The sequence below is a fragment of the Eucyclogobius newberryi genome, unplaced genomic scaffold, assembly GCF_026437365.1.
Source record: "Eucyclogobius newberryi isolate DKJ021-1_F unplaced genomic scaffold, fEucNew1.0.hap1 SCAF_9, whole genome shotgun sequence".
In the NCBI taxonomy this organism is placed as follows: Eukaryota; Metazoa; Chordata; class Actinopteri; order Gobiiformes; family Gobiidae; genus Eucyclogobius; species Eucyclogobius newberryi.
Genome location: NW_027316532.1, coordinates 39636716 through 39664110, shown reverse-complemented (window position 1 = coordinate 39664110; position 27395 = coordinate 39636716). Strand labels below are relative to the sequence as shown.

General features: G+C 41.8%; 3 protein-coding genes across 3 annotated transcripts; all 3 read left to right on the top strand.

The window, feature by feature from the left end:
• Positions 1 to 1587: 1587 nt before the first annotated feature.
• tmem45a (transmembrane protein 45a) lies at positions 1588 to 16087 on the top strand. The gene is made up of 6 exons (XM_072438426.1): positions 1588 to 1677; positions 11045 to 11256; positions 11399 to 11611; positions 13353 to 13537; positions 13764 to 13906; positions 15476 to 16087. The coding sequence occupies exons 2-6, from the start codon at positions 11061 to 11063 to the stop codon at positions 15573 to 15575; spliced, it is 837 nt and encodes a 278-aa protein (XP_072294527.1). The 5' UTR covers positions 1588 to 1677; positions 11045 to 11060; the 3' UTR covers positions 15576 to 16087.
• A 2140-nt stretch (positions 16088 to 18227) lies between these two features.
• On the top strand, positions 18228 to 21812 carry LOC140353951 (vesicle transport protein SFT2B-like). Its single transcript, XM_072438747.1, has 8 exons — positions 18228 to 18393; positions 18473 to 18562; positions 19053 to 19138; positions 19638 to 19719; positions 19850 to 19885; positions 21099 to 21157; positions 21437 to 21466; positions 21532 to 21812. The coding sequence occupies exons 1-8, from the start codon at positions 18328 to 18330 to the stop codon at positions 21569 to 21571; spliced, it is 489 nt and encodes a 162-aa protein (XP_072294848.1). The 5' UTR covers positions 18228 to 18327; the 3' UTR covers positions 21572 to 21812.
• A 1098-nt stretch (positions 21813 to 22910) lies between these two features.
• On the top strand, positions 22911 to 27134 carry LOC140354276 (uncharacterized). The gene is made up of 9 exons (XM_072439224.1): positions 22911 to 22974; positions 23346 to 23381; positions 23763 to 23903; positions 24174 to 24259; positions 24331 to 24397; positions 26517 to 26567; positions 26661 to 26798; positions 26863 to 26898; positions 26970 to 27134. Exons 1-9 carry the CDS (start codon positions 22942 to 22944, stop codon positions 27132 to 27134), a joined length of 753 nt encoding a protein of 250 aa, XP_072295325.1. The 5' UTR covers positions 22911 to 22941.
• The last annotated feature ends 261 nt before the right edge of the window (positions 27135 to 27395 follow it).

The following is a 27395-nucleotide window of genomic DNA, read 5'->3' as shown; positions in this document are numbered from 1 at the left end:
GCATGGACCCCAGAAGCATGGCCCCAGAAGCATGGACCCCAGGAGCATGGACCCCAGAAGCATGGACCCCAGGAGCATGGACCCCAGGAGCATGGACCCCAGGAGGATGGACCCCAGCATGGACCCCAGAAGCATGGACCCCAGGAGCATGGACCCCAGGAGGATGGACCCCAGCATGGACCCCAGAAGCATGGACCCCAGGAGCATGGACCCCAGAAGTCAGAACTGTAGCCTCATGTGGCAGTGGTGGTGTTAAAGATTAACAGGACAGATTTGCATTTGGCCTCCATCCTTCCGTTTATGACAGAAATATACTCCTTTTATCTACAAGTTCAACGGTTTAAATTCCCTACAATGTTTGACAGTTTATTTGACTCTAATAAAAAGTTGACCGCGGTCATGTTTTAAAACCTGGTAAAGCTCAAAGTGTCACGCGCGGAGGCGCGCAGGAGCCTTCCGTTGGGTCTACCTGCTCAGAGTCCTGTTCTGGTCCTGCTTTGAATACGTCTGAGCTGGGACATGGGGCTGGGACATGGGGCTGGAGGAAGGGACATGGGGCTGGGACATGGGGCTGGAGGAAGGGACATGGGGCTGGGACATGGGGCTGGAGGAAGGGACATGGGGCTGGGACATGGGGCTGGGGACATGGGGCTGGGACATGGGGCTGGAGGAAGGGACATGGGGCTGGGACATGGGGCTGGGGACATGGGGCTGGGACATGGGGCTGGGGACATGGGGCTGGGACATGGGGCTGGAGGAAGGGACATGGGGCTGGGACATGGGGCTGGGACATGGGGCTGGAGGAAGGGACATGGGGCTGGGGACATAGGGCTGGAGGAAGGGACATGGGGCTGGGGACATAGGGCTGGAGGAAGGGACATGGGGCTGGGACATGGGGCTGGAGGAAGGGACATGGGGCTGGAGGAAGGGACATGGGGCTGGGACATGGGGCTGGGACATGGGGCTGGAGGAAGGGACATGGGGCTGGGGACATAGGGCTGGAGGAAGGGACATGGGGCTGGGGACATAGGGCTGGAGGAAGGGACATGGGGCTGGGGACATAGGGCTGGAGGAAGGGACATGGGGCTGGAGGAAGGGACATGGGGCTGGAGGAAGGGACATGGGGCTGGGACATGGGGCTGGGACATGGGGCTGGAGGAAGGGACATGGGGCTGGGGACATAGGGCTGGAGGAAGGGACATGGGGCTGGAGGAAGGGACATGGGGCTGGAGGAAGGGACATGGGGCTGGGACAGAGCAAAATGGGAGTGTCTACAGAGCCGCGGCGCGACAGAGGAAAGTAGCGGTTTCCTCCGTATCCTCCTGAAGGGGGCGGAGTGCACACGTGGACATAGATGATTGACAGATGTTTTAGCCAATCACAGCACTTCTAAGTGACGCAACTGTTGTCTCTTGACCAATAGGATCGTTTTAAGGAAAGTCCAAACTTCGATGGAAAATGAAGAGAGAGAGAGAGAGAGAGAGAAGGAGAGAGAGGGAGAGCGGCTTGTGAAAGACTTGAGGCGCAGAGACAGAGGCTCGAGCACAGCGGATATTTACTGAGGCTTTGATAAAAGCAAAAGGGAAGATTCAATCTTTTTAAACTCATGTGATGCTTTGATTGAGAGAACTCCATCTACTTCTAGGAACTTTATTTTCTCCAACACATTTGGACAAGGTAAGTGTTTATCCACTTCTTCAGCATTCAAAGTTGACTTCTGACTTCCGTCGGGTGTTTTTTAGCAGCAGAACCATGATTTTCGGGTTATAATAGGTTTAGGCCTTATTCATTTAGTATTTTCCTTTATGCTGCTCCCTTTTACATTTTTGGTTAAAAAACTTAATATTTTTTTAATCTTAAATAGGTATAAAATATATCAATTGTTGCATGGACTTTTGTCCAATTAACAGGATTCAACCATATTTTTCTACCTATCTTACTCAAAACAACAAATATGTTTCAAATGCTTCTGTTATGGTGAGAACAAGCCACATTGGTCACTTGAATGTCTTCAGGACAAAAGAGGATATTACACTTGTTTGAGTGTAACTGCTGCACAGATGTTGTTGGTTTTGGGGGTTAAAAAGAGGCTCTTTCAGTCGCACTTGAGGCATCAGGAGACATTACCATGGAGACTCCAGTGTTTCCCTTCAGATGGAGAGGGCTTTAGACCAGCCAGTTCAACCAACATCAGCGTAAAACATGTCATATTTGCTGTGCACCGTGTGTCCCTGGTATAAAAATAGGGCTCTCGCTTTTGTCTCTAGGCAGGAAATTGTACTTCATCTACATAACAAAAGAGTTTAGTCATACATCTTACACTAAATCACTATTGATGTCCTGGTTTTTAGGCCCGAGCCCCAGCAGGGCGGAGGGCCTATTGCTCCCGCAACGCTGCCGTAGGCAGCGTTGCAACTGTCTGACCAAACATGCGGGCGCAGCCCGCATGTTTGGTGCCCCGTCGCCCCTGGCAAGTACAGTGAACTAGCCCATGCCGAAGGCATGGATCATGCATACTTACTCCTGCTATGACAGAAATAGTCAACAATTGTTGACTATTTCACTCAACAGCATCGTCCCGTACGCGAGAATCCATGCCGCAGGCATGGGCCATGCTTGTATCTGCTCAAATCTATGGAAGTCTATGGGGAGTGGGCGGGGCATCCCGACGGAATAGGGAGTGACGAGCGCGTAAGCGCTCGTAATGATGATTCCACCCCATGGCGGCATCGGGAAGGCTTAGAGCTTTCAAACGATGTATAATTTGTTGTTATAGTGGAAACGGCTATATTGTTTTTGCTGAAAATATTATTAGGCCCGAGCGCCACAAGCTGGCGAGAGGCCTATTAATCTCGTAAGGCCGTGCGAAGCACGGCTGCGAAAGTGCGCACGAAATCGAGCGCGAAGCGCTCGCCCACTTCCAAACACTCACTAACGCACTCCTTCACTCATGCACGCCCCGTGCATACTAATTAGTAGTAGGAAAATGGAACATTACCGTTGTAAACGGGCGAAGCCCGTGCAAAAGTGCGCACTAAACGAGCACTTTACATTGAGATGACGACCACGAAGCACTCATTTGCACTAAGTAGCTCACGAATACGTTCCCCATCTCTTGCATGTTCCGTGCATATAAGCATGTAATGCAAAAATTGAACATTATTACTGTATAGAGGGCCAAAAACACAAAGTGGGCGGAGCCCACTCAAAATTAACGAAAGTACCCGTCAGTGACCAGGGACCCACACCATGAGGTAGGAAAGCGCGCGCGCTTTCCGAAAATGTATAGTTTATGATATTTGAAAAATGGGAAACATTGTTTTCGCATAGGAATATTCTTCTTCTTCTTCTTCTTCTTCTTCTCGGGACCAACCCCCCTATTTTTCACCCTGTGAACATTGACGAAAAGTCACAAAAATTTGCACACCTCTAAAAATCGTGCCTCTCTACATTCTGGCTATTTCCCTTTTCTAAAATAAAAAAAATTGGGGCGTCAGCGCCCCCAAATGTACCAAAAATGCATTGAGAGATGGGAAATGACCCAAAAAAAATCTGATCGTAGAATCATGAAATTTGGCGCAGAGGTAGATGGTGACAAGAGAAGTAAAAAATATTATTACGGCAACGCCGTCCGCCCAACCAAATGTCGGCCATATTGCTTCAAAAATGGCTAAACCTGACTTCGGAGTTTTTCCAAACGTCGTACTTTTACGAACTCCTCCCAGGGCGTTGGCCCTAAAAAGCTGAAATTTGGTGAAAATGCTACTGAGGAGTGGGACATCAAAAGTTATCCAAATTACATTGACCCTGTCACGGTCTCTGTGCGGCGAAGCCGCAAACTGTAGCTAGAATTTCAGAAATCTCCCATATTTAAAATTTCTGCCGTTTGCGCAGATAAAGTCCGAATTGCGTCAAATTAGAATCAGTTGTTAAACTCTTTGCCCTAAACCTACTTGAAGTGAAATAAATTCATTTGGCGCCACAGCGCCCCCTACAGATTTTATATGGAGGTTAAATGACTTAATTTTGGCATCCCCATCAAAAAAGTCAATGAGACCCATGTCATAATTGTTATGGCGTTGCCGTAACGATGACCGAAACCTTTCATGTTATTCCAATGGGGAAATCGCCAGAACATGTTTACACTTTAGACTTTCACAAACTCCTCTTAGGGCGTTAGCCCTATTAACCTGAAATTTGGTGAGACTCATCTTCAGGACCATCAAAAGTTATCCACATTTTCATTCAAAGAGTCACGGTGTCTGTGCGGCAAAGCCGCACATTTTGCCAAGAATTCAAAATAAAATAGCTTTTTGATGGTAAAACAAAGGGGAGAAGATGTGACAGCGTCACAGATTCAGCAGTAGGCGTAATAAAAGGACAATTGGGGCGCGTTAGCGCCCCCTCCTCTTGCGGCGTGGCGGCGGTGTGGCGGCGGCGTGGCGAGGGCCGATCATTGCCGCTTGCGGCTATATTTAGGCCCGAGCCCCAGCAGGGCGGAGGGCCTGAAGGCAGCGTTGCAACTGTCTGACCAAACATGCGGGCGCAGCCCGCATGTTTGGTACCCCGTCGCCCCTGGCAAGTACAGTGAACTAGCCCATGCCGAAGGCATGGATCATGCATACTTACTCCTGCTATGACAGAAATAGTCAACAATGAGTGAATGGGCGTAGCCCATTCACTCATTGTTGACAATGAGTTTAGTGCGCACTCATTGTTGACAACAGCAGCGCGAAGCGCTGCATTCCTCCAAAAACCCTCCTGGCATCGTCCCGTACGCGAAAATCCATGCCGCAGGCATGGGTCATGCTTGTATCTGCTCAAATCAATGGAAGTCTATGGGGAGTGGGCGGGGCATCCCGACGGAATAGGGAGTGACAAGCGCGTAAGCGCTCGTAATGATGATTCCACCCCATGACGGCATCGGGAAGGCTTAGAGCTTTCAAACGATGTATCATTTGTTGTTATAGTGGAAACGGCTATATTGTTTTTGCTAAAAATATTATTATTATTTTTCTTGTTCTTCATCGCTTTGATCTCTAATTTGACCCCCTGAACATGCTCAAAAACTCACCAAACTTTGCCCAAAATTCAGAATCGGCGAAAAATTTTGTTTTTTCTGGGCCATTTTTTTTTTCCTAAAAAAATTGCGCGACAGCGCCACCGACAAAAGTCAAAATACATTGCGCCTATGGGAGACGCCCCGAGGTCAACTTTGTCGTAGAGCTACGAAATTCGGAACACGCATTCCTCTTGAAAAAATATTATTGTGGCCACGCCCCCAGACTTACCCTATGGCCGCCATCTTCCTTTGAAAATGAAAACACGCTGTGTTAGCCATTTTGTTCACGTCAAACTTTGACGAACTCCTCCTAGGGCGTTTTGCCCACCGACTTCAAAATCGGCGTACGTCCTCTGGACAAGTGGGGGATCTAAAGTTATCCAATTTTTTGAGATACCTCTTACGGTCTGTGTGCGGCGCAGCCGCAAAGTTGGACAACTTATTTTGGGATATTGCAGATCTCAAAATTGTTCCCATTTGATCAAAACAAGTCTGATTAGGACCAAATTTGAATCAGTTGTTCAACTTTCTAGTTTGGACCAGTTTATGATGACAAAATTGAAATGGGCGCGATAGCGCCCCCTACAGAGTGACCTTTAAATTAACATTGAAGGTCAAAAATTAGTTTTACCAAAATTTTCTAAACTTTACCCAAAATTCTATTTTGGCGTCCCGATCAAAAAAGCCAATCAGACAAATGCCTTAATTTTTACGGCGTAGTCGTAGCGATGACATAAACCTCCCATGTTGTCCCTATGGGAAAACCGCTAAATCTCTCGAATATCCACATTTTTCTGTTTCACACTTTAACAAACTCCTCCTAGTGCGTTTTGCCCACCGACCTCAAAATCGGTGTACGTCCTCTAGATAAGTGGGGCATCTAAAGTTATCCAAATTTTAAGGATAGCTTTTACGGTCTCTGTGCGACAGAGCCGCAAACGTTTCCCAGAATTCTGACTATTTGGCCTTCAGAGTGGCCTATACACAATAGTTTTTCCAAATGACATGATATTTTGAACAAAATTCTAATTTGCCATCCTGATCATAAAAGTATGAGAGCCAAAGTCATATTTTGTACGACGTAACCGTAGCGATGACAGAAACATCCCATGTTATCCTTATGGGAAAATCGCAGAATCGCTCAAATCACCACATTTTTACGCTTCACACTTTAACGAACTCCTCCTAGGGCGATTGCCCGATCAAGTTCATATTTGGAGAATATCACCTACACAAGCGGGGCATCAAAACTTATCCATATTTTGATTCTAAGTGCTACGGTCTCTGTGTGGCCGACCCGCAAATATATGTCAGAAATGGGAAAACAGCGAAATCTCTGAAATGTTCACATTTACGCTTCACACTTTAACAAACTCCTCTAAGGGCAATAGCTCGATCAAGCTTATATTTGGGGAAAATCATCTACACAAGCGGAGCATCAAAAGTTATCCATATTTTTATTCCAAGTGCTACGGTCTCTGTGCGGCGGAGCAGCACATTTGACTGACACTTGTGTTCATTTGCACTGGATTGGCCATGTCAATTGTGTCGCCGTCTGTCAAGTTCTTTTTTAATTCAACACACAATAAGGGCGCCATCTTTATCAAGTCGAAAGCGCAGAGTCGGAAGGCCGGCGGCCCGCGAGGGCCGTTGGATGCCGCTTGCGGCTTTAATTTTTCTTGTTCTTCTGCTTTTTGAGCTCTAATTTGACCCCCTGAACATGCTCAAAAACTCACCAAACTTTGCCCAAAATTCAGAATCGGCGAAAAATTTGATTTTTTCTGGGCCATTTGTTTTTTCGTTAAAAAATGGCGCGACAGCGCCACCGACAAAAGTCAAAATACATTGCGCCTATGGGAGACGCCCCGAGGTCAACTTTGTCGTAGAGCTACGAAATTCGGAACACGCATTCCTCTTGTGAGGACAAAAAAAAAAATATTATTGTGACCACGCCCCCAGACTTACCCTATGCCCGCCATCTTCTTTTGAAAATGAAAACAAGCTGAGTTAGCCATTTTGTTCACGTCAAACTTTGACGAACTCCTCCTAGGGCGTTTTGCCCACCGACTTCAAAATCGGCGTACGTCCTCTGGCCAAGTGGGGCATCTAAAGTTATCCAATTTTTTGAGATACCTTTTACGGTCTGTGTGCGGCGCAGCCGCAAAGTTGGACAACTTATTTTGGAATATTGCAGATCTAAAATTTGCTCCCTTTTGATCAAAACCAGTCCGATTAGGACCAAATTTGAATCAGTTGTTAAACTTTCTAGTTTGAACCAGTTTAGGCTGACAAAATTGAAATGGGCGCGATAGCGCCCCCTACAGAGTTGCCTTTGAGTGAACATTGATGGACAAAAACTGGTTTTACACAAATGTTCTAAACTTTGCCCAAAATTCTATTTTGGGGTCCCGAGCAAAAGGCCAATCTAACTTATGCCTTAATTTTTACGGCGTAGTCGTAGCGATGACATAAACCTCCCATGTTATCCCTATGGGAAAATTGCTAAATCTCTCGAATATCCACATTTTTCTGTTTCACACTTTAACGAACTCCTCCTAGTGCGTTTTGCCCACCGACCTCAAAATCAGTGTACGTCCCCTAGACAAGTGGGGCATCTAAAGTTATCCAAATTTTAAGGATAACTTTTACGGTCTCTGTGCGACGGAGCCGCAAATATACTGTCACAGATGGGAAAACGCCAAATCTTTGAAATGTTCACATTTACGCTTCACACTTTAACAAACTCCTCCATGGGCAATAGCTCGATCAAGCTTTACTTTGGGAAATATCATCTACACAAGCGGAGCATCAAAAGTTATCCATATTTTTATTCCAAGTGCTACGGTCTCTGTGCGGCGGAGCAGCAAATTTGACTGACACTTGTGTTGATTTGCACTGGATTGGCCATGTCCAATGTGTCGCCGTCTGTCAAGTTCTTTTTTAATTCAACACACAATAAGGGCGCCATCTTTATCAAGTCGAAAGCGCAGAGTCGGAAGGCCGGCGGCCCGCGAGGGCCGTTGGATGCCGCTTGCGGCTTTAATTTTTCTTGTTCTTCATCGCTTTGAACTCTAATTTGACCCCCTGAACATGCTCAAAAACTCACCAAACTTTGCCCAAAATTCAGAATCGGCGAAAAATTTTGTTTTTTCTGGGCCATTTTTTTTTTTCTAAAAAAATTGCGCGACAGCGCCACCGACAAAAGTCAAAATACATTGCGCCTATGGGAGACGCCCCAAGGTCAACTTTGGCGTAAAGCTACGAAATTCGGAACACGCATTCCTCTCTTGAGGACAAAAAAAATATATTATTGTGGCCACGCCCCCAGACTTACCCTATGGCCGCCATCTTCCTTTGAAAATGAAAACACGCTGTGTTAGCCATTTTGTTCACGTCAAACTTTGACAAACTCCTCCTAGGGCGTTTTGCCCACCGACTTCAAAATCGGCGTACGTTCTCTGGACAAGTGGGGCATCTAAAGTTATCCAATTTTTTGAGATACCTTTTACGGTCTGTGTGCGGCGCAGCCGCAAAGTTGGACAACTTATTTTGGAATATTGCAGATCTAAAAATTGCTCCCATTTGATCAAAACGAGTCCGATTAGGACCAAATTTGAATCAGTTGTTAAACTTTCTTGTTTGGACCAGTTTAGGCTGACAAAATTTAAATGGCCGCGATAGCGCCCCCTACAGAGTGACCTTTAAATTAACATTGAAGGTCAAAAATTAGTTTTACCAAAATTGTCTAAACTTTACCCAAAATTCTATTTTGCCGTCCCGATCACAAAAGGCAATCACAAAAATGCCTAAATTTTTACGACGTAGTCGTAGCGATGACAGAAGCCTCCCATGTTATCCCTATGGGAAAACCACAAAATCTCTCAAATTACCACATTTTTATGTTTTACACTTTAACGAAGTCCTCCTAGTGCGTTTTGCCCACCGACCTCAAAATCGGTGTACGTCCTCTAGACAAGTGGTGCATCTAAAGTTATCCAAATTTTAAGGATAACTTTTACGGTCTCTGTGCGACGGAGCCGCAAACGTTTCCCAGAATTCTGACTATTTGGCCTTCAGAGTGGCCTATAAACAATAGAGTTTTTTCCAAATGACATGACATTTTGCACTAAATTCTAATTTTCCATCCTGATCATACAAGTATGAGAGCCAAAGTCATATTTTGTACGGCGTAACCGTAGCGATGACAGAAACATCCCATGTTATCCTTATGGGAAAATCGCAAAATCGCTCAAATCACCACATTTTTACGCTTCACTCTTTAACAAACTCCTCCTAGGGCGATTGTCCGATCAAACTCATATTTGGGGAAAATCATCAACACAAACGGGGCATCAAAAGTTATCCATATTTTGATTTTAAGTGGTACGGTCTCTGTGCCGTGGAGCTGCAAATATATGTCAGAAATGGGAAAAACGCCAAATCCTTGAAATGTTCACATTTACGCTTCACACTTTAACAAACTCCTCCTAGTGCGTTTGGCCCACCGATCTCAAAATCGGTGTATCTCCTCTAGACAAGTGGGGCATCTAAAGTTATTCAAATTTTATGGATAACATTTACGGTCTCTGTGCAGCTGAGCCGCAAACTTTTCGCAGAATTTGGACTATTTGGCCTTCAGAGTGGCCTATAAACAAGAGTTTTTCCAAATGACATGACATTTTGCACACAATTCTCATTTGCCATCCCCAAATTAAAAGTATGGGAGCCAAAGTCATATTTGGTAAAGCGTAGCCGTAGCGATGACAGAAACATCCCATGTTATCCCTATGGGGAAACCGCAAAATCTCTCAAATGACCACATTTTTACACTTCACACTTTAACAAACTCCTCCTAGGGCGATTACCCGATCAAGTTGATATTTGGGGAGAATCATCTACACAAGCGGGGCATCAAAAGTTATCCATATTTTGATTTTAAGTACTAGGGTCTCTGTGCGGTAGAGCCGCAAATATATGTCACAAATGGGAAAAACGCCAAATCCTTGAAATGTTCACATTTATGCTTCACACTTTAATGAACTCCTCTGTGGGCAATAGCTCCATCAAGCTCATATTTTGGGAAAATAATCTACACAAGCGGAGCATCAAAAGTTATCCATATTTTTATTCCAAGTGTCACGGTCTCTGTGCGCTGGAGCTGCACATTTGACCGACATTTGTGTTCATTTGCACTGGTTAAGAACAGCATTGTACATGTCCAATGTGTCGCTGTCTTAGTTCTTAGACAATTGCGTTAGCGCCATCTCTGTAAAATGCAGAGAGCAGAGTCGGAAGGCCGGCGGCCCGCGAGGGCCGTTGGATGCCGCTTGCGGCTTTAATTGTTTTTGCTTTCATAAAGGAGCATTTAGGCTCAATATTAAATACTGGCTGTATTCACGGTCGTTCATATTTGAAAGGCGTTGAAGAGATACAAAGCATTATATCACTTATATCAGTTTTTGTTTTTAAATACTTAGTTTTAGCCAGCGCTTTGCTCTCATGAAGACTCAGAAAAAAGACGCCACTGCTACAGAACCTTCATCATTTTGGATCACAATGATGCAAAGGGAAGAAGACAACACTTAAAATTGTGCCGTGTGTAATTAAGCAACATTTATTTTAAACTATGTAATATAAAAATAAATGCACTGAATGACAGTTAACGTTGCCAAAAAGTGTCTTAGTCTAGACACAAAAGTGCTTCTTCAAAAGATACTTATTAACTTCAATTAGGTTCCATTTCCCTGCCCTTTCTGCAGCGCGTGTTACAACTGCGGCACATCAACCAGCAACTTGTTTTGCTTATTGACTACCTGGTCATTTATTAATTTATTTTGTTGCATTAATTGAGAGAATCCTTATAAAGTATCTTATAGTCTACTAAACTTTCATCTAAAACACTTCACATCACATACAGATACATGTATTTCAATCATTTATGTGTTATGCTGTGTATATTAATATTAGACTGTTACGTTTTAGGGCTATTTGCTGACCAATGGGGAGTTTTCCTGGTCATGCGCTCCCCGGAAGTTTCTTCTTGTTTGTGGGACTATGGTGGGGGGTGAAGTCTACACTTTGGCATTTGACCCGGAGGAACAAGAACCACGGATTAACCCGCCTCCCGTCCAGAGCGGCCCAAAGGCGATTGGAGATCATAGAGAACTCTGCCATAGTATTCTTTTCTTTTGTTGGTAAGACAGTAGGACAATCACTTCCTGTGTGTACAGTTTTTTTCAGGTATTGAAAACTGAAGCTGACAGATTCCCCCAGTGGTGTTGAAGAAATGGTCAAATGCAAGGAGACTTGGTGAACTTTAACCTATTGTTTGTGTAGGTATTTTAGCAGAACAGTTTGCAGCGAATGGCCCAAAGCTGCAGCTGTATGATGTCTCAGAAAACCAGTGGAAGGACATGATGAACTGGCAGCACTCGACGATGTACATGTTTTTTGGTTTGATGGGAGCAGTGTCTCTGATTGTCCACACCACTGCAGCCGCCCCTCTGCCTCTGGACAGACTCATGCTGTGTCTGGCTTTCTTTAATGAAGGTACATGCAAAATATACACATATATAACATACTTTCTTAAGTTCGGTAACTGTGTCTCAGACCACATGGCCTTGACCTGTGGGGTGCCCCAAGGGTCAGTCCTGGGACCTCTTCTTTTCAGCCTCTACATGCTGCCGTTAGGTCACATGACATGCAGCGAAAATGTGTCCAATCACAATGATGCAGACGAGTCAGTTCTATGGTTCACTGTCGCAGGTGAAGATGGACAATTCACTCTGTCACTGCATCCAACAGATCAGTGTGTGGACCGGCCTCCTGCTGGTGCCAGAGGGCCTCCCTGGTGCCAGAGGGCCTCCCTGGTGCCAGAGGGCCTCCTGCTGGTGTCAGAGGGCCTCCCGCTGATGCCAGAGGGCCTCCCACTGGTGCAACAGATCAGTGTGTGGAATGTGGAGGCAAAATAACTTTCTCCAGCTGAACTCAGATAAGACTGAAATCCTCGTCTTTGTCACAGAAACACAGAGCAGCATTAGCAGTCGCCTCTAGTCTCTCATTCTAAAACCTACAAATCATAAAAAATGGGAAAATAACAGACTGAGACTTAAAGCTTCGCAGCCACATCAAATCAAGCTTTTTATCATCTGAAGAACATTGCCAATATCAAAGCTATAGGGCCATATTTGGCCCCCAGTCTTAGCGTTAACTTGGGCATTGAGGAACTAATTGTCTAATTTTCCGTCAGCGCAATTGCTATCAACGCAGAGCGTGAAATTCTAAACAAGAAGTGTGATCATGCCAAAATGTGAGGTGACAGAACCCGCACTTCTCCACCTGCCTGTGAACTCTCCACACTGGGGGACAAAAGAATGACCGAGGGCTCAGAGGCGTGGCATTGGGAGGGTCATCGTCACAGTCTGGGGGTCTGCACTCCCTTGGCTCCGCCCTCCTTTATTGATCATAAGTGAGTTTATTAGCAGAGATGTGTGCGGACTGCTCCGTATTCTGTGCTCAGCGCCGCTGGGTTTTGGACCTGGTTTAGAAGACTGAAGTGGACAAAACTATAATAAATAATGGTAAATTAAATAAAGAAACAATGCTCCAAGGCTGTATTTCAATATTTTATTTTTATTCATTTATTATTTTTTGTAATTTTTTTTTTATCTTTTCAATTCTGAGAACAAATTGAAAAATGGAAAATCACACAATATTATTGCTCACTTCTTTCATTGCCTGTATGAGTTATGGCAGCAAACATTGTGCACTCAGTGATGCTTTTGATTGCCTCAGTTGTTATTGGATGAAACACTATCACCATATATGGACTGGTACATCCCACTCCAGCCTCCAGTGGCCAAGTTCAGCCTCTTTATGCCAGCGTCAGGTATGAGAAGGAAGCAGAAGAGTGACCTGGAAAAGGCTCCCGTTAATACGAAGTCCGGGGGCAAAATATGACCCCGAGTGTAAAGACTGTAACGGCCGCTCACTGTCCAGGAACTAGGAAGTACATCACATTAGTCCTGACTAGAACCAGGAAGTACATCACATTAGTCCTGACTAGAACCAGGAAGTACCATCACATTAGTCCTGACTAGAACCAGGAAGTACATCACATTAGTCCTGACTAGAACCAGGAAGTACCATCACATTAGTCCTGACTAGAACCAGGAAGTACCATCACATTAGTCCTGACTAATGTGATGTCTCAAGTTTGTCTGTTAATTAGCTGATTAGAACATCTGTAATATGACTGTATAACTTGTTTCAATTGTGTCTCCTTCTGTAGGATTTCTTTTCCTCTACCATCTTCATGGCAGAACAATGCTTGACATCACAGTGCATCAGCTTTTGCTTTATGTTATTTTCGGACAAGCTCTTATTGCGTTTCTGGAGGTTTTCCACCGAGGAAATGTCATTCTTGAACTGCTGCGATCGGCTCTGACCATCGTCCAAGGGACCTGGTTCTGGCAGGTACTGAAACAGGAAATGATGCCATACTCTTAGTAGAATCCTGATGTTTTGCTTGTTATAGGTAAATCAATGAAGATTACTTTAGATCTGGACTAGTCTCAGTTCACTAACCCTCAGATCAGATTTAAAACTGGTTAAAGTGTGATTTATGTATTTATTGTGATTTATTCATTTATTATTAACTGGCTTTGTTCTTTGATCATAAAAATCAAGTGCTTTGATACAGATTGGGTTTGTCCTGTACCCTCCCCGCGGGCCCCAGTGGAACCTGAAGGACCACAGCACTGTCATGTTTGTGGTCATGTGCTTCTCCTGGCACCTGATGTCTGCTCTGCTCTTCACTGGACTGATCTATGGCATCGTCAGCTGGTAAGAGTCAATGTTCACATCCTCATTATATTATGCTGTACTATTTAATAGGTTATTTGTTCACGTGATGTTAAACATTCCAACAATTGTAGATAAATACTGATTCTGAGAGCAGGTAAGAATTCTATAGAATTTAAATGTTTTGTCAAAATGCAGATTCTTTTACAAGGTTTATGGTTAACATCTCTGTAATTAATGCATCTACATCAAACAATATCTCACACAATTTCAACTTCAATTGTGTGAGTGTGAAACATTTTTTTTACTTGGCCTTCATAAATGTGATATTATTCACTTTGTGTATTTAATCACAAAAATATTAAGATACAAGATGAATACATGTGTTGAATCCACATTATTAATATTGCTTCATGAATATTTTTCATGTTCTGAATTTGATGATAAAGAGAAAGACGCTGGTTATTTGAGGAAACTTATAGTGCCGCCCACTGGACATCGGGGAACTTAACCTTAAAAGTGCACGAGAGCTTTTTCTAATTATTGAATTGCTGTAGTTTGTTTAGTTTATTTCAAACATATGCTTTCAATATACAGTTTACAAAAGAGAAATTATGTAAAAAAGAAAAGGGATATTTTAATAACGGCAACTTATTAATTAATATGAGTACATATATGAACCCTTATTTTCCCTTATTTAACATAATCTTGTCTTATTGTTAATCTTATTTGTTACACACAACAATCATTTAAACCTGACATTACACTAGTAATAACACCTCAAGAGCAATTATTACCCTGCTTCAACCCAAGTTGAATAGCTTAGTTTTGAATAGTGCTTTATAAATGTCTGGACGGTCTTTAAATCCCCTTTAATCTGTTCCATAGTTTAACTCATAGACCCCCTTCCAAGAACCACATTTTTACATGCTTTTAACACGTTTGTAATTTTAATAGTTTTATCCATGTATTCTGCTTTGTGAAAGGCCACAGGGTGGCGCCGTGGCCTCATGAGCAAAGGGTATTTAGGCGGAACCTTGGTGCTGGGGAAAGATTTCTAGACGGACAAGCACACAGATTGTTGACCACTTCCGGCAGAACTGTTATGTGGTGACGGCGTTATGTTGATATGTATTTAATGTTTTTGGATATGAAATGAAGCACTGCTTGGATTGTTTTTAAGACTTTGTAATGAATAAAAGGCCATAAACGTTGGAACTGCCTCGGTGAAGGTTTTGGGATCAGACAAAACTGAATATGTGTCAACGACCACGTCTACGACATAAACAGCTCGAGTTGGCTTATTCAATCCAAATAGTTCTTTTTGAAGAACATTAGTTTACTACCACTATGTGTCGAGTGAAATAATTATGCAGTATTAAGTGCTTTGAGTGCAATATAAATCCAATGATTAATGAATTAATTATACCACTGTAATGTTTGAAAATGTATTTAAAGCAGCAAAAAATGAAAATTCAAGTTTACAGTTTACAAAAATCAGAATACCATTATCCACTTTATTCACATACAAAATAAGGGAACACGTTATACTGTCATTTGAATGGACAATATAATTATGCCTCAGTTCATATTTTCCTTTGTCCTTTGTAGTGTTGTTCGGGCCAGACTAAAGCGGACGCCTCCTCTGGAGATGGGACTTCTGTCCAAACCTGGAGACAGAGATCTGGAGTCAGAGGATGAAGCTTTCTGAGTGTTTTTGTTGAATATTTTGAAGCTCAATATTGAGAATACGCCTTCAGGAAGTGGTATAAAAACAAACTCTTTCGAAATATATATTTTATATTTTCTTTATAATAAGAATATGTCTCTCCCTTTGTCATCTTTCTATATTTGTTTAATATAATTTTATCTGAGTGTTTATTTATTTAATTCTATGCACGAGCGCTCCAGAGCCAACCCCCACATTTGCACAGACTGTTATCACTAAGTCTAAAACGATTTCAGTCATGTATTTATTACTGGACGTCATGCTTTTAATTTGTTCTACCACCACATACTTTGATCTGTGTAAAACTAGAGCTGCAACAATGATGAGAAGTGTTGATGATAATAACCTGATCCGACCACAGCAGCGAGGACGGGATGAAGAACGGGTCAAATGCAGAGAACTCATTTCCCGACAAAATACACAGTACCTGGACTCATTGGATTTGAATTTGTTCTTTTGTTTATACATCAATAAACATAGCCTTCTGTCTCTAATTGTCTTTCAAATACATTTAAAATAATGTCATTTGAAATCGAGTGTGAAAATGGAAAACAAATGGCTGGGAAACAAATACCTGCAGCTTATTTAAAGACATGATCATTTTCACAAGCTGAGCAACCACAGCCCTTTTCTCCTAAAGAGCAGCCTCCAATTATTCTGTGCAATCTTTCTCAAAGTCATCACTTACTTGAATTCACAATATGTACCACACTCTTGGTAGTTTTGACTCAAGATGCATTTTCTCAAAGGACCCGCATTATTCTACTTGTTTCAAGATGTTTCTGACTTGTTTCATGACAGAACCGGTACTTATTATTTCAAACATATCCTATTCAAGCTCCTGTTCTCTCTTTCTAGTAACACATTAAAAAATATAGCAAAACTACCAAATTAGGGCATCTTGACACATGGCCAACAGGAACTATTGGGAATATCTGAGGAATAATATTCGTCCTGTTGGATTTTTAACTGGATAGTACTTTTTTCACTGGCTTTCTTTAGTTAAAACTTTAATCTTTGCTTCAAATTAGATTAGCAACACATCCTTAAATCAGTCAGAATCTTGCTAAATACATTAATGGAAAGTTTGGTATAAGTAGGTTCTACTTTTAAAGGTGATCTTCATGTCTCGATGGGAGAAAAATACATTTTGAAGAAACGGCCTTCGAAGTCAAGATGATTTAATTCAATAATAAAACATGATTTAAGTGCAGTTTGGACAAGGTTAGCATACATAGACCTATGATATTTAACATCAACAAGGAAAATTCTAATTGTTTGATTATTTTTGAGAACATTATGTCAATTGGGTATGGAAAGTTAAAAGGGGGGTATACAAACAATATATTTAATTCAAAATTAAATAATTGTTTGCATACCCCTTTTAAACTTTCCATGTTGGTTTAAAATGTTGATGGATTGATTTGCAATAATTAATGATAATGGCAAATCAATCCATCAACATTTGTGCCACTATGACATTTCTCACAGTCACTTCAACCTCAATCCAACCTTCAAGTCTCAATTCAAACCTCAGGTCATAAAGTTGAGGTGTCATTTACTTGCTTCATTTGCAGTGAAGTGATCTTTATGTGGTTGGACTAAAGTGGAGATAAAGCCACAATCAGAGGATGAAGGTTAAAGATGTGGTACAACAGAAACATCAGGTTCATTTGGTCTTCATGTTGTGACATATCCAGACCTGTATTTTAGAGATTCTGCTGCCTTCCTCAGACGTGTCTCTGGTGTTGATTAAAACATATTTCTCTTCATACTTGTAGCAGATGCAGTCTGAAGCCCGGTCAGAGACTTCTTTTAGGATTTACATTGGGACAATGGCTTCTCCTCTTATCATTTCACTTTTGCTATTTAGTCAGTTATAGGCAGTGTTGCTTATTAATACTTTTACACTATTACACTTTAAGATAAGATTAGCCTTTCTTTGTCCACACAATGGGGAAATTTCAGTGTTGCACGCAAGTAGATACAGAAGTAAAATAACAGATAACTTATAGGAAGCTTTAAAAAACACTCTTAATAGAAAAACTCTTATAAACAAAACTCTTATAGACAAAACCTCTCATATTCTTAATAAGGAATAGAAATAACAAAACAAAAACTTTGGTGCCACAGCAGCATTGAATTTGTCCATGTCTATTTTATTTGGACTTTCCCTTGTAATGAAGTCAAAGTGTGAGCGGGACCGTCCATTTACAAACGTGCATCACCGTCAGGTGTGCAGATTATAGACAATTTTACTTTCCATAAATATGGCTGCAACGCCACTGTCAATAATGCAAAGAAACGTCATTGATTAAAACACATTCATTACAGCCATTGGCTGCAGAGGACCCATGAGATGACCCATGAGATGACCCATGAGATGACCCATGAGATGACTCATGACCCATGAGATGACTCATGACCCATGAGATGACCCATGAGATGACTCATGACCCATGAGATGACCCATGAGATGACCCATGAGAGGACCAGAGCGCGTCTTTCCGCCGGTGAAGCTCCAAATGTTCAGAGTGAGACCTCTTTCTTTGTTTCCTATCACAGCTCGTTGCGTCAGGTGCGTGCGTCAGGTGCGTGCGTCAGGTGCGTGCGTCAGGTGCGTGCGGCTCCTGTGTGTTGACGTTAGCTCGCACCGATTGGAAAAGAGCCGCACATTTTCAGTCATAAATCTTGAAAACAAACAAACCAGAATCCTTCTTTTATTATTTCCATCATGGACAAGTTAAAGTCGGTGTTGAGCGGGGAAGAGGCGCGAAGAGAGGACCGCACCGTGTTAGAGGTAAATCACGCTCCTGCAGCTAAACAACCGCTTCAGTAACTCTGGTGTTTCACGCACGTTTCACGCACGTTTCACGCAGACGGTGAACGAGGCCTCGTCCCTGAGCTGGAGCACGCGCCTCAGAGGATTCATCGTGTGCTTCATTATTGGAGTGGGATGTTCCATTTTGGTAAGTCAAATTCACTATTATTATTATTATTATTATTATTATTATTATTATTATTATTATTATTATTATTATTATTATTATTATTATTATTATTATTATTATTATTATTATTATTATTATTATTATTATTATTATTATTATTATTATTATTGTGCCAGTTTCTTGCTCCAGTCGCAATGAGGAAGAGTTCAGGAGCCGGGGCCAAAGTGGCTCCACAGGTTGGTCGAGATTTAAGGAATGTTTAGAGCCAGTGACTCTTTGTTCTATTCTTAAAGCTTTGAATCATCATCTATTGTGCACTCACATTTGGACATTTAAGACATACAAGTAAAAGCCAAAAGTGATTTATTTTTCTAGTAACCACTTATGCTACTTTATGATTCAAAACATATTATTAAAGCATGATTCATTATTAAAATGTACAGTACAGTTTCCCATAGATTGTCCTCGAGTCAGAGGTGATATTACTGTTATATTCTGTTGTTTACAGGGAGTTGGCTGCCTTTTTCTCCCCAAAATTGGAATCACCCTTTTCATCGTCTTCTACACGTTTGGGAACATTTGTACTCTGGGAAGGTTTGTGCCATAACTTTACTTCTGAGATCTGATGATCAGGCATTAACGAGCATATGGCCCCGTGTGAACCAGCTCCGGGTCATATACTCTGTGCTTGTCTCCATGGAGATGAACACGTTTAATGTCATACAGTGGAATATTCCAAGCAAAGCGAAATCTCTCCATGGAGCAGGTGACATAGTGCAGTGTTTTCAGACGTCACGTGTGGCAGCTGTGCAGAGCTAACTCTGAGCCACCACAAACTGTAGCCACCGTGTCGTATATATGTATTCATATCAAATATTTGTGTGTACTATGTTAGTACCATGTTTCTGATGGGTTTGTGTGTACATAGTACCATGTTTCTGATGGGTTTGTGTGTACATAGTACCATGTTTCTGATGGGTTTGTGTGTACATAGTACCATGTTTCTGATGGGTTTGTGTGTACATAGTACCATGTTTCTGATGGGTTTGTGTGTACATAGTACCATGTTTCTGATGGGTTTGTGTGTACATAGTACCATGTTTCTGATGGGACCCATGAAGCAAGTGAAGAGGATGTGTGACAAAACAAGAGCCCTGGCCACCACTATTATGATCGTAAGAAAATACTTTTTTTATATTTAATTTGTTTCATAAGTTAAATCTTTGTCCAATCGAACCAGAACTATTTTTTTTGTCATTTTCTACATATTCAATAACTTTTTCTATTTGTCCCTCTTTATTTTAGACTTGTCTCGTGCTGACTCTTTGTGCTGCATTCTGGGTAAGTTATCCACAAGTCACGTTTATATTATATTAAACCATCAATAATATAAGAGAATCCTTTATTAGTCCTCACAGTGGGACATTTCAGTGTTGCAGCACAAGTACAGAAGTGAGAGAACACTTTAAACACTCTTAATAGAGGAACTCTTACAAAAGAAAAAAGAAAACTCTTATAGTCTTAATAACAGTAAAAAAAGAAAATAGTAAGTAACACTCTTATTTCCAGCTGTTGTATGGACAGGGAGTATTGCACCATATGATTGACATTATGTCAGAGTATTGCACATGAATATGACAGCATTGTGTATGGATATGACAGTATATAGTAGTAATAATAAGAATAACTTGTATTATATAATAATTATCAGTCCCCTTCCCCCCCACCCTTGGAAAAGAGGTCTTGATCTCAATTGGTTATTTTGTGGTTAAATAAAGGTGAATAAAATAATGATTTTGCTAATATCGAAGCCCGTACCACATGACCTAAGTTACCTAATGTAACTGTAGTTCTATGAGTGTGTGTTAGCCCTCTGCCTTCAGGCCCATCAGACCTGTCCTCTCACCTGAGGACAAAGAGGGGGTTTGTATCAAATACAAGGACATGTAGGGTCCAGGAAGACCCCTCACCTTTGGCTGGAGCAGGTGGAGCCTGGGAGCCTGCAGAAGAGAAGAGGGCGTAGCACATACTCCTAGAACTACAGTTCTGATCTGTTTTGATTGGGAAAATGACACTTTCAACACAGACAGTATAAAACTATATCATTTTCACCATTTGTCGTAAGCTCGTTGTCCTTTTCTCTGGTGATTAGCGTGTGAAGGAGACAGGATCATTCATGAAGTTTTATTTAGTGCCACACTTCAAAGAAGATGCTGCGAGGCCGCGGCGCGTTACCCGAGGCCGCGGCGCGTGACCCGAGGCCGCGGCGCGTGACCCGAGGCCGCGGCGCGTGACCCGAGGCCGCGGCGCGTGACCCGAGGCCGCGGCGCGTGACCCGAGGCCGCGGCGCGTGACCCGAGGCCGCGGCGCGTGACCCGAGGCCGCGGCGCGGTGTTTAAAAGTGTTTAAAAGTGTTTAAACTTGCTTGAGATGCGGAGGAAAAAGAAGAAACACAAATGACAGACTTTGTTTGCTGATGTCAAATTGATTAGACAAAGTTGACTTTTCTGTGTTGGAGTTATTTGACAGAATGAGTAACATATTTCTTTTACAGTGGAAAAACTTTGGGCTTGCACTGCTGTTCGTCATCTTACAAATGTTATCGTTTGCGTGGTAAGTTAATGCTTTTAACAGTTATTGTGCATTATGACTTCTCACTGAAATGGATTAAGTTTCTTTTTATTATTTCGATCATTAATATCAGCACCTGGCCTTACATACTTTACAGCAATAATAGATTTGATAAATATTTGAAAGAACAACAGGCTCATGGAGGAACTGGTGGTAAACTTAAAGGTGTCTGAATATGCAGTGTGTAGAATATATAGTACACTACATATAATGCATGTCATTAATGTTAAGACACTTTAAATGGGCGTGTCTCACCTCCAGGTACGGCCTGTCTTACATCCCATGTGTCAGGTGAGTTCTGCTCATTTATTTAGCTTCTTTCTTCAGTCTTTTCTAATCCTGAAGTGTGTTTCCAGAGAGGCTCTTCTGAAGCTGGCGTCCGTCTTCATAAGATGAACAAAACCATGACATTCAAGACTTTTCTAGTATTTCTGTCATGACTTCCTTTTATTGTTAAGTCCTTTTTACTAAATCATAATCTGCTGCTGTATGTGTTTGTGCATAGTGTAAATATCTTAATGTTCTTTTTATTTTAAAACTGCAAAGGTCAATGTTCTGTCGTCAGTGCCGGTGTTTATGTTCCAATTTTTAAAAATGTTAAATTAAATGTATTTATGATGATGAAACCTTAATAAAACTATTCAACAGAAAATATCACATTCTTATTTTAAGAGTGTTTAATGAATGTTGACCCTTGTGACCTGCTGACCCTGCATCACTGGGACAGGCTCCAGTCACATGACCCTTGGGGGACAAGCAGGACGTTCAATGGATTAATGTTTTTACAGTGAGTCAGCCACAAACTGCAAGTTTAGAGACGCCTCATCACTTCAACTGAGCCACAGACTCACATTGTACTTTTAAGACATTCATTGATAATATAAATATTTCGTCAGTTCCAAACAAGCAAGATTTCTGTTTCTCACAGACCTGTCACTTCTTTAAGAGGCTGTTCTGTCCCCAAGCTACTCTGTCCCCAAGCTACTCTGTCCTCCAGCTGTTCTGTCCTCCAGCTGTTCTGTCCTCCAGCTGTTCTGTCCTCCAGCTGTTCTGTCCTCCAGCTACTCTGTCCTCCAGCTGTTCTGTCCTCCAGCTACTCTGTCCTCCAGCTGTTCTGTCCTCCAGCTGTTCTGTCCTCCAGCTACTCTGTCCTCCAGCTGTTCTGTCCTCCAGCTGTTCTGTCCCCAAGCTACTCTGTCCTCCAGCTACTCTGTCCTCCAGCTGTTCTGTCCTCCAGCTGTTCTGTCCTCCAGCTACTCTGTCCTCCAGCTGTTCTGTCCTCCAGCTACTCTGTCCTCCAGCTGTTCTGTCCTCCAGCTGTTCTGTCCTCCAGCTGTTCTGTCCTCCAGCTGTTCTGTCCTCCAGCTACTCTGTCCTCCAGCTACTCTGTCCTCCAGCTGTTCTCATCAGTATAAAAGACAAAACCTTTGGAGGCTGAAAGTCTCTCCCTCCCCCCCTCCCCTGGAGGAGCGTGGGGGGCGGTCGTGTGACGTCACGTGAATGACCTCTATACCCCCCTCTCCCCCCTGCACATGACGTGCTCGAGTTAATTCGAGTTGAATTGGAGTTGTTCGGCCTCATTTGAATGGGCCTAAATGCTTTTGCATTAGAACAGTTTGTAAAGTTAATAATCTGTACAAATCCCTGACCATTTGCACTGGTCAAAAAAACAAGTTGCGCTCTGGAATCGAAAGTGAAACCACGTGGACATAACGGTCCAGTCAGTTGAGCCAAAGGACATTCCAGACTCTGGAGCAGAACTCGACATGGCTGCTGGAGCAGGACTGCTGTCTTTGGTTGTGAGTATGATTATTACTACTATTATTACTACTAATACTAAAAGACTAAATTGTTATAAGACACTTATATCACAAATAGTGGCTTTATCTGTCCATTTTGTAACGCACATGACGTCATCAGTCTGTAGAATGTAGTTTGAGTCACTTCATGAAACAAAAGGGCAGGAATAATACACTTTTGCCTCTTTTTATTGATCAATTACGCTGGGAAATGGGGAAAGTGGGTGGACTTAAACTAAACCAAGGAGCTTTGACCAATAGGTTCATCCATGAAACAAAATTAACCAAGACATAAAACTATACCCTAGTTTGGAAGGTTATATTTAGTTTTGTGTCTGTCTGAAGTCTAATTCACACTTTATTCCCTGCAGGGCTTTGCTTGGATGACTCTCTATGCAGCGTTTTGGGTTTGTTGCTTTTCCTTTATTATTCATTCATGTATTTGTTGTGTCTCTTGGGTTAGTGTGTTTTGTCCTTTACAGTGGGACAGCTTCATGTGTGTTTTGTCCTTTACAGTGGGACAGCTTCATGTGTGTTTTGTCCTTTACAGTGGGACAGCTTCATGTGTGTTTTGTCCTTTACAGTGGGACAGCTTCATGTGTGTTTTGTCCTTTACAGTGGGACAGCTTCATGTGTGTTTTGTCCTTTACAGTGGGACAGCTTCATGTGTGTTTTGTCCTTTACAGTGGGACAGCTTCATGTGTGTTTTGTCCTTTACAGTGGGACAGCTTCATGTGTGTTTTGTCCTTTACAGTGGGACAGCTTCATGTGTGTTTTGTCCTTTACAGTGGGACAGCTTCATGTGGACGCTGCTCTTTTGTCTCATGCACGTCATGTCTCTTTGCTGGTTGGATTCTCACTTTGAACCGTACAGTAAAAATTCAGCTACAGTTTTCTGTTGTGGCCTTGCTACAGTTTTCACATTTCTGGTACGTATAATGTAATATAGTGTATGTGTGTATGTGTGTATATGTATATGTATGTATGTATGTATGTATGTATGTATGTATGTATGTATGTATGTATGTATGTATGTATGTATGTATGTATGTATGTATGTGTGTGTGTGTGTGTATGTGTATATATATATATATATATATATATATATATATATATATATATATATATATATATATATAATTATTGCATCATGTGTGCATCGCTCCAGTCGTGTGTTGGTGGTTTCTTCTCTTTTGCAGGGAGTATTTTTGTTTCTTCTTCCTGGAATTGGGCTTGATCTCTTCCGGATTCTGTTTAATATTGGAGTTATAGGCGCATTGGGAAGGTAAAAAATTAAGCTGCTGTTGAACATGGTAAATGTAAAAAATGTTCTCATTTTGTCTTTACACGTTTCAGCATCCTGTTTTCATGCGTGGAGAAAACATTTGACCAACAACTCCATTCGGCTGTTGATACGGCATTTGTATGTAATATGAGAAACTTATAAGAGCAACAGAAATCAGCAATACTGGCCCTACGTACCGTCTGATATGATCATTTAATGACAATAAAAATAAATATAGCCGCAAGCGGCAATGATCGGCCCTCGCCACGCCGCCGCCACACCGCCGCCACGCACAATTGCCACAACAATTGCTAACGCGCCCCAATTGTCCTTTTATTGCGCCTACTGCTGAATCTGTGACGCTGTCACATCTTCTCCCCTTTGTTTTACCATCAAAAAGCTATTTTATTTTGAATTCTTGGCAAAATGTGCGGCTTTGCCGCACAGACACCGTGACTCTTTGAATAAAAATGTGAATAACTTTTGACGGTCCTGAAGATGAGTCTCACCAAATTTCAGGTTAATATGTCTAACGCCCTAAGAGGAGTTTGTGAAAGTCTAAATTGTAAACATGTTCTGGCGATTTCCCCATTGGAATAACATGGGAGGTTTCAGTCATCACTACGGCAACACCGTAACAATTGACATGGGTCAATGACATGGCTCTCATTTACATTTTTGATGGGAATGCCAAAATTGAGTTTTGTGTCAAATTTCGGAAAACTAAACATTTAACCTCCATATAAAATCTGTAGGAGGCGCTGTGGCGCCAAATACATTTATTTCACTTCAAGTGGGTTTAGGGCAAAGAGTTTAACAACTGATTCTAATTTGACGCAATTCGGACTTTATCTGCGCAAACGGCAGAAATGTAAAATTTGGGAGATTTCTGAAATTCTTGCTACAGTTTGTGGCTTCGCCGCACAGAGACCGTGACAGGGTCAATGTCATTTGGATAACTTTTGATGTCCCACTCCTCAGTAGCATTTTCACCAAATTTCAGCTTTTTAGGGCCAACGCCCTGGGAGGAGTTCGTAAAAGTACGACGTTTGGTAAAACTCCCGAGTCATGCTTAGCCATTTTTGAAGCAATATGGCCGACATTTGGTTGGGCGGACGGCGTTGCCGTAACAATATTTTTTACTTCTCTTGTCACCATCTACCTCTGCGCCAAATTTCATGATTCTACGGGTCATTTTCTATCTTAATGCAATTTTGGTACATTTGGGGGCGCTGACACGCCAATTTTTTAAATTTTAGAAAAGGGAAATAGCCAGAATGTAGAGAGGCACGATTTTTAGAGGTGTGTAATTTTTTGTGACTTTTCGTCAATGGTCACTGGGTGAAAAATAGGGGGGTTGGTCCCGAGAAGAAAGAAAGAATAATATTCCGATGCGAAAACAATGTTTCCCATTTTTCAAATATCATAAACTATACATTTTCGGAAAGCGCTCGCGCTTTCCTACCTCATGGTGTGGGTCCCTGGTCACTGACGGGTACTTTCCTTAATTTTGAGTGGGCTCCGCCCACTTTGTGTTTTTTGCCCTCTATACAGTAATAATGTTCATTTTTTGCATTACATGCTTATATGCACGGAACATGCAAGAGATGGGGAACGTATTCGTGAGCTACTTAGGGCAAATGAGTGCTTTATATGGGGATGACGACTGCGAATGTAAAGTGCTCGTTTAGCGTTTAGTGCGCACTTTTGCACGGGCTTCGCCCGTTTACAACGGTAATGTTCCATTTTCCTACAACTAATTAGTCTGCACGGGGCGTGCATGAGTGAAGGAGTGCGTTAGTGAGTGTTTGGAAGTGGGCGAGCGCTTTGCGCTCGATTTCGTGCGCACTACGTGCGCACTTTCGCAGCCGTGCTTCGCACGGCCTTACGAGATTAATAGGCCTCTCGCCAGCTTGTGGCGCTCGGGCCTAATAATTTAGCTTTAAAGTTGTTGTACCCTGGACACATATTCATCCAGAGCCTTAAGTTATATATTATTATGTACTCATGCTGTCACCACACTAACATTTATAACTTGATTTTGAGACTAAGGATTAGGCTTTATACTCGATGACAATTTTGTTGCCTCAATGATACTTGTATACTACTCAAATAAGTATCTAATTTTCGTTCTAGTTTTAATATTGATTACAGATTGACATTTGATCTGAGCTGAACATCTGATTTTTGAAACGCACTAAAACACTGTGATTGTCTTGAAAATGGATTTATAATCTCTTTTATTCTGATTTTAAAGGCTACCGTAAAGCACAAATTAACAGTGGGTGAAATGGAAGTAGCTGTTTTGGTAAGAACGAGTAATTTAGAATTATTACACATTTTGCGGTAAAATTCACTTATTTTTTGTAAATTGTGGCACATTCCATTGTACTTTTTCAAGTTGGCGTTTTTCATCGGACTGACCAGTTTCTTGTCACTAACGCCGCGTCGTCGACCCTCTCAAATGTGCACCAATGACGAGCTGCAGCAAAAGGAAATGGAGGAAAGATTGGATAAGATGAAGAACGCCGGGATGAAGGTTTGTCATCGTTTCATTTCACTGGATTTACTCATATCATTAGTTATCATTTGTTCCTCCACAGCTCATTATTGGGTTGGGGTTTGGCACATTAATCTGGGTAAGATTTCTATAATAACCTTTTGAAATATGATGTGGTCATTTTCCCTGAATTAGTTTGATCTCTTATAGAAAAGTGGCGTGTTGTTTTGGATTATTCGTGGATACTTTTCAGATATTATACATTTCACTGCCGTCTTTGTCCTTGGAGCTGGATGCACGATCACGGCGAGTAAAGACAGAACAAAGCAATTTATACACTTTATTTTACTCATTTGCAGCTCATTGAAAAAATGAGACTCACACCGTAATTATAAGAAATAAAACAATAAAAACCAACATGTATTTTTTAAATGTGTTTTTTGTTGTTTTTAAAATAAATCTGCTGCTGTTGCAGTGAATTAAAGCTATGATTGTTTTAGATCATCAACGGTAAAAATATAGTAAAAAGTATAAAATATGAAACGTCAAAAACCATGAAACAAATACATTTTGGTTTACAAATAATGAAATTTAATAATATTAATTTTGTATTTAATTATTTATCAGAAGTAGAAA

Excerpts from the sequence above, each read along its gene's own strand:
- LOC140353951 (XM_072438747.1), top strand. The coding sequence starts at position 18,328 with ATGGACAAGTTAAAGTCGGTGTTGAGCGGGGAAGAGGCGCGAAGAGAG. Across the intron at positions 18,563-19,052 it reads GAGTGGGATGTTCCATTTTG|GGAGTTGGCTGCCTTTTTCT; the intron begins GTAAGTCAAATT and ends TGTTGTTTACAG. Across the intron at positions 21,467-21,531 it reads TCTTACATCCCATGTGTCAG|AGAGGCTCTTCTGAAGCTGG; the intron begins GTGAGTTCTGCT and ends GTGTGTTTCCAG.
- tmem45a (XM_072438426.1), top strand. The coding sequence starts at position 11,061 with ATGGGGAGTTTTCCTGGTCATGCGCTCCCCGGAAGTTTCTTCTTGTTT. Across the intron at positions 11,257-11,398 it reads AGTATTCTTTTCTTTTGTTG|GTATTTTAGCAGAACAGTTT; the intron begins GTAAGACAGTAG and ends TTGTTTGTGTAG. Across the intron at positions 13,538-13,763 it reads AAGGGACCTGGTTCTGGCAG|ATTGGGTTTGTCCTGTACCC; the intron begins GTACTGAAACAG and ends GCTTTGATACAG.
- LOC140354276 (XM_072439224.1), top strand. The coding sequence starts at position 22,942 with ATGGCTGCTGGAGCAGGACTGCTGTCTTTGGTT. Across the intron at positions 24,398-26,516 it reads CGGCTGTTGATACGGCATTT|GCTACCGTAAAGCACAAATT; the intron begins GTATGTAATATG and ends CTGATTTTAAAG. Across the intron at positions 26,568-26,660 it reads AAATGGAAGTAGCTGTTTTG|TTGGCGTTTTTCATCGGACT; the intron begins GTAAGAACGAGT and ends TACTTTTTCAAG.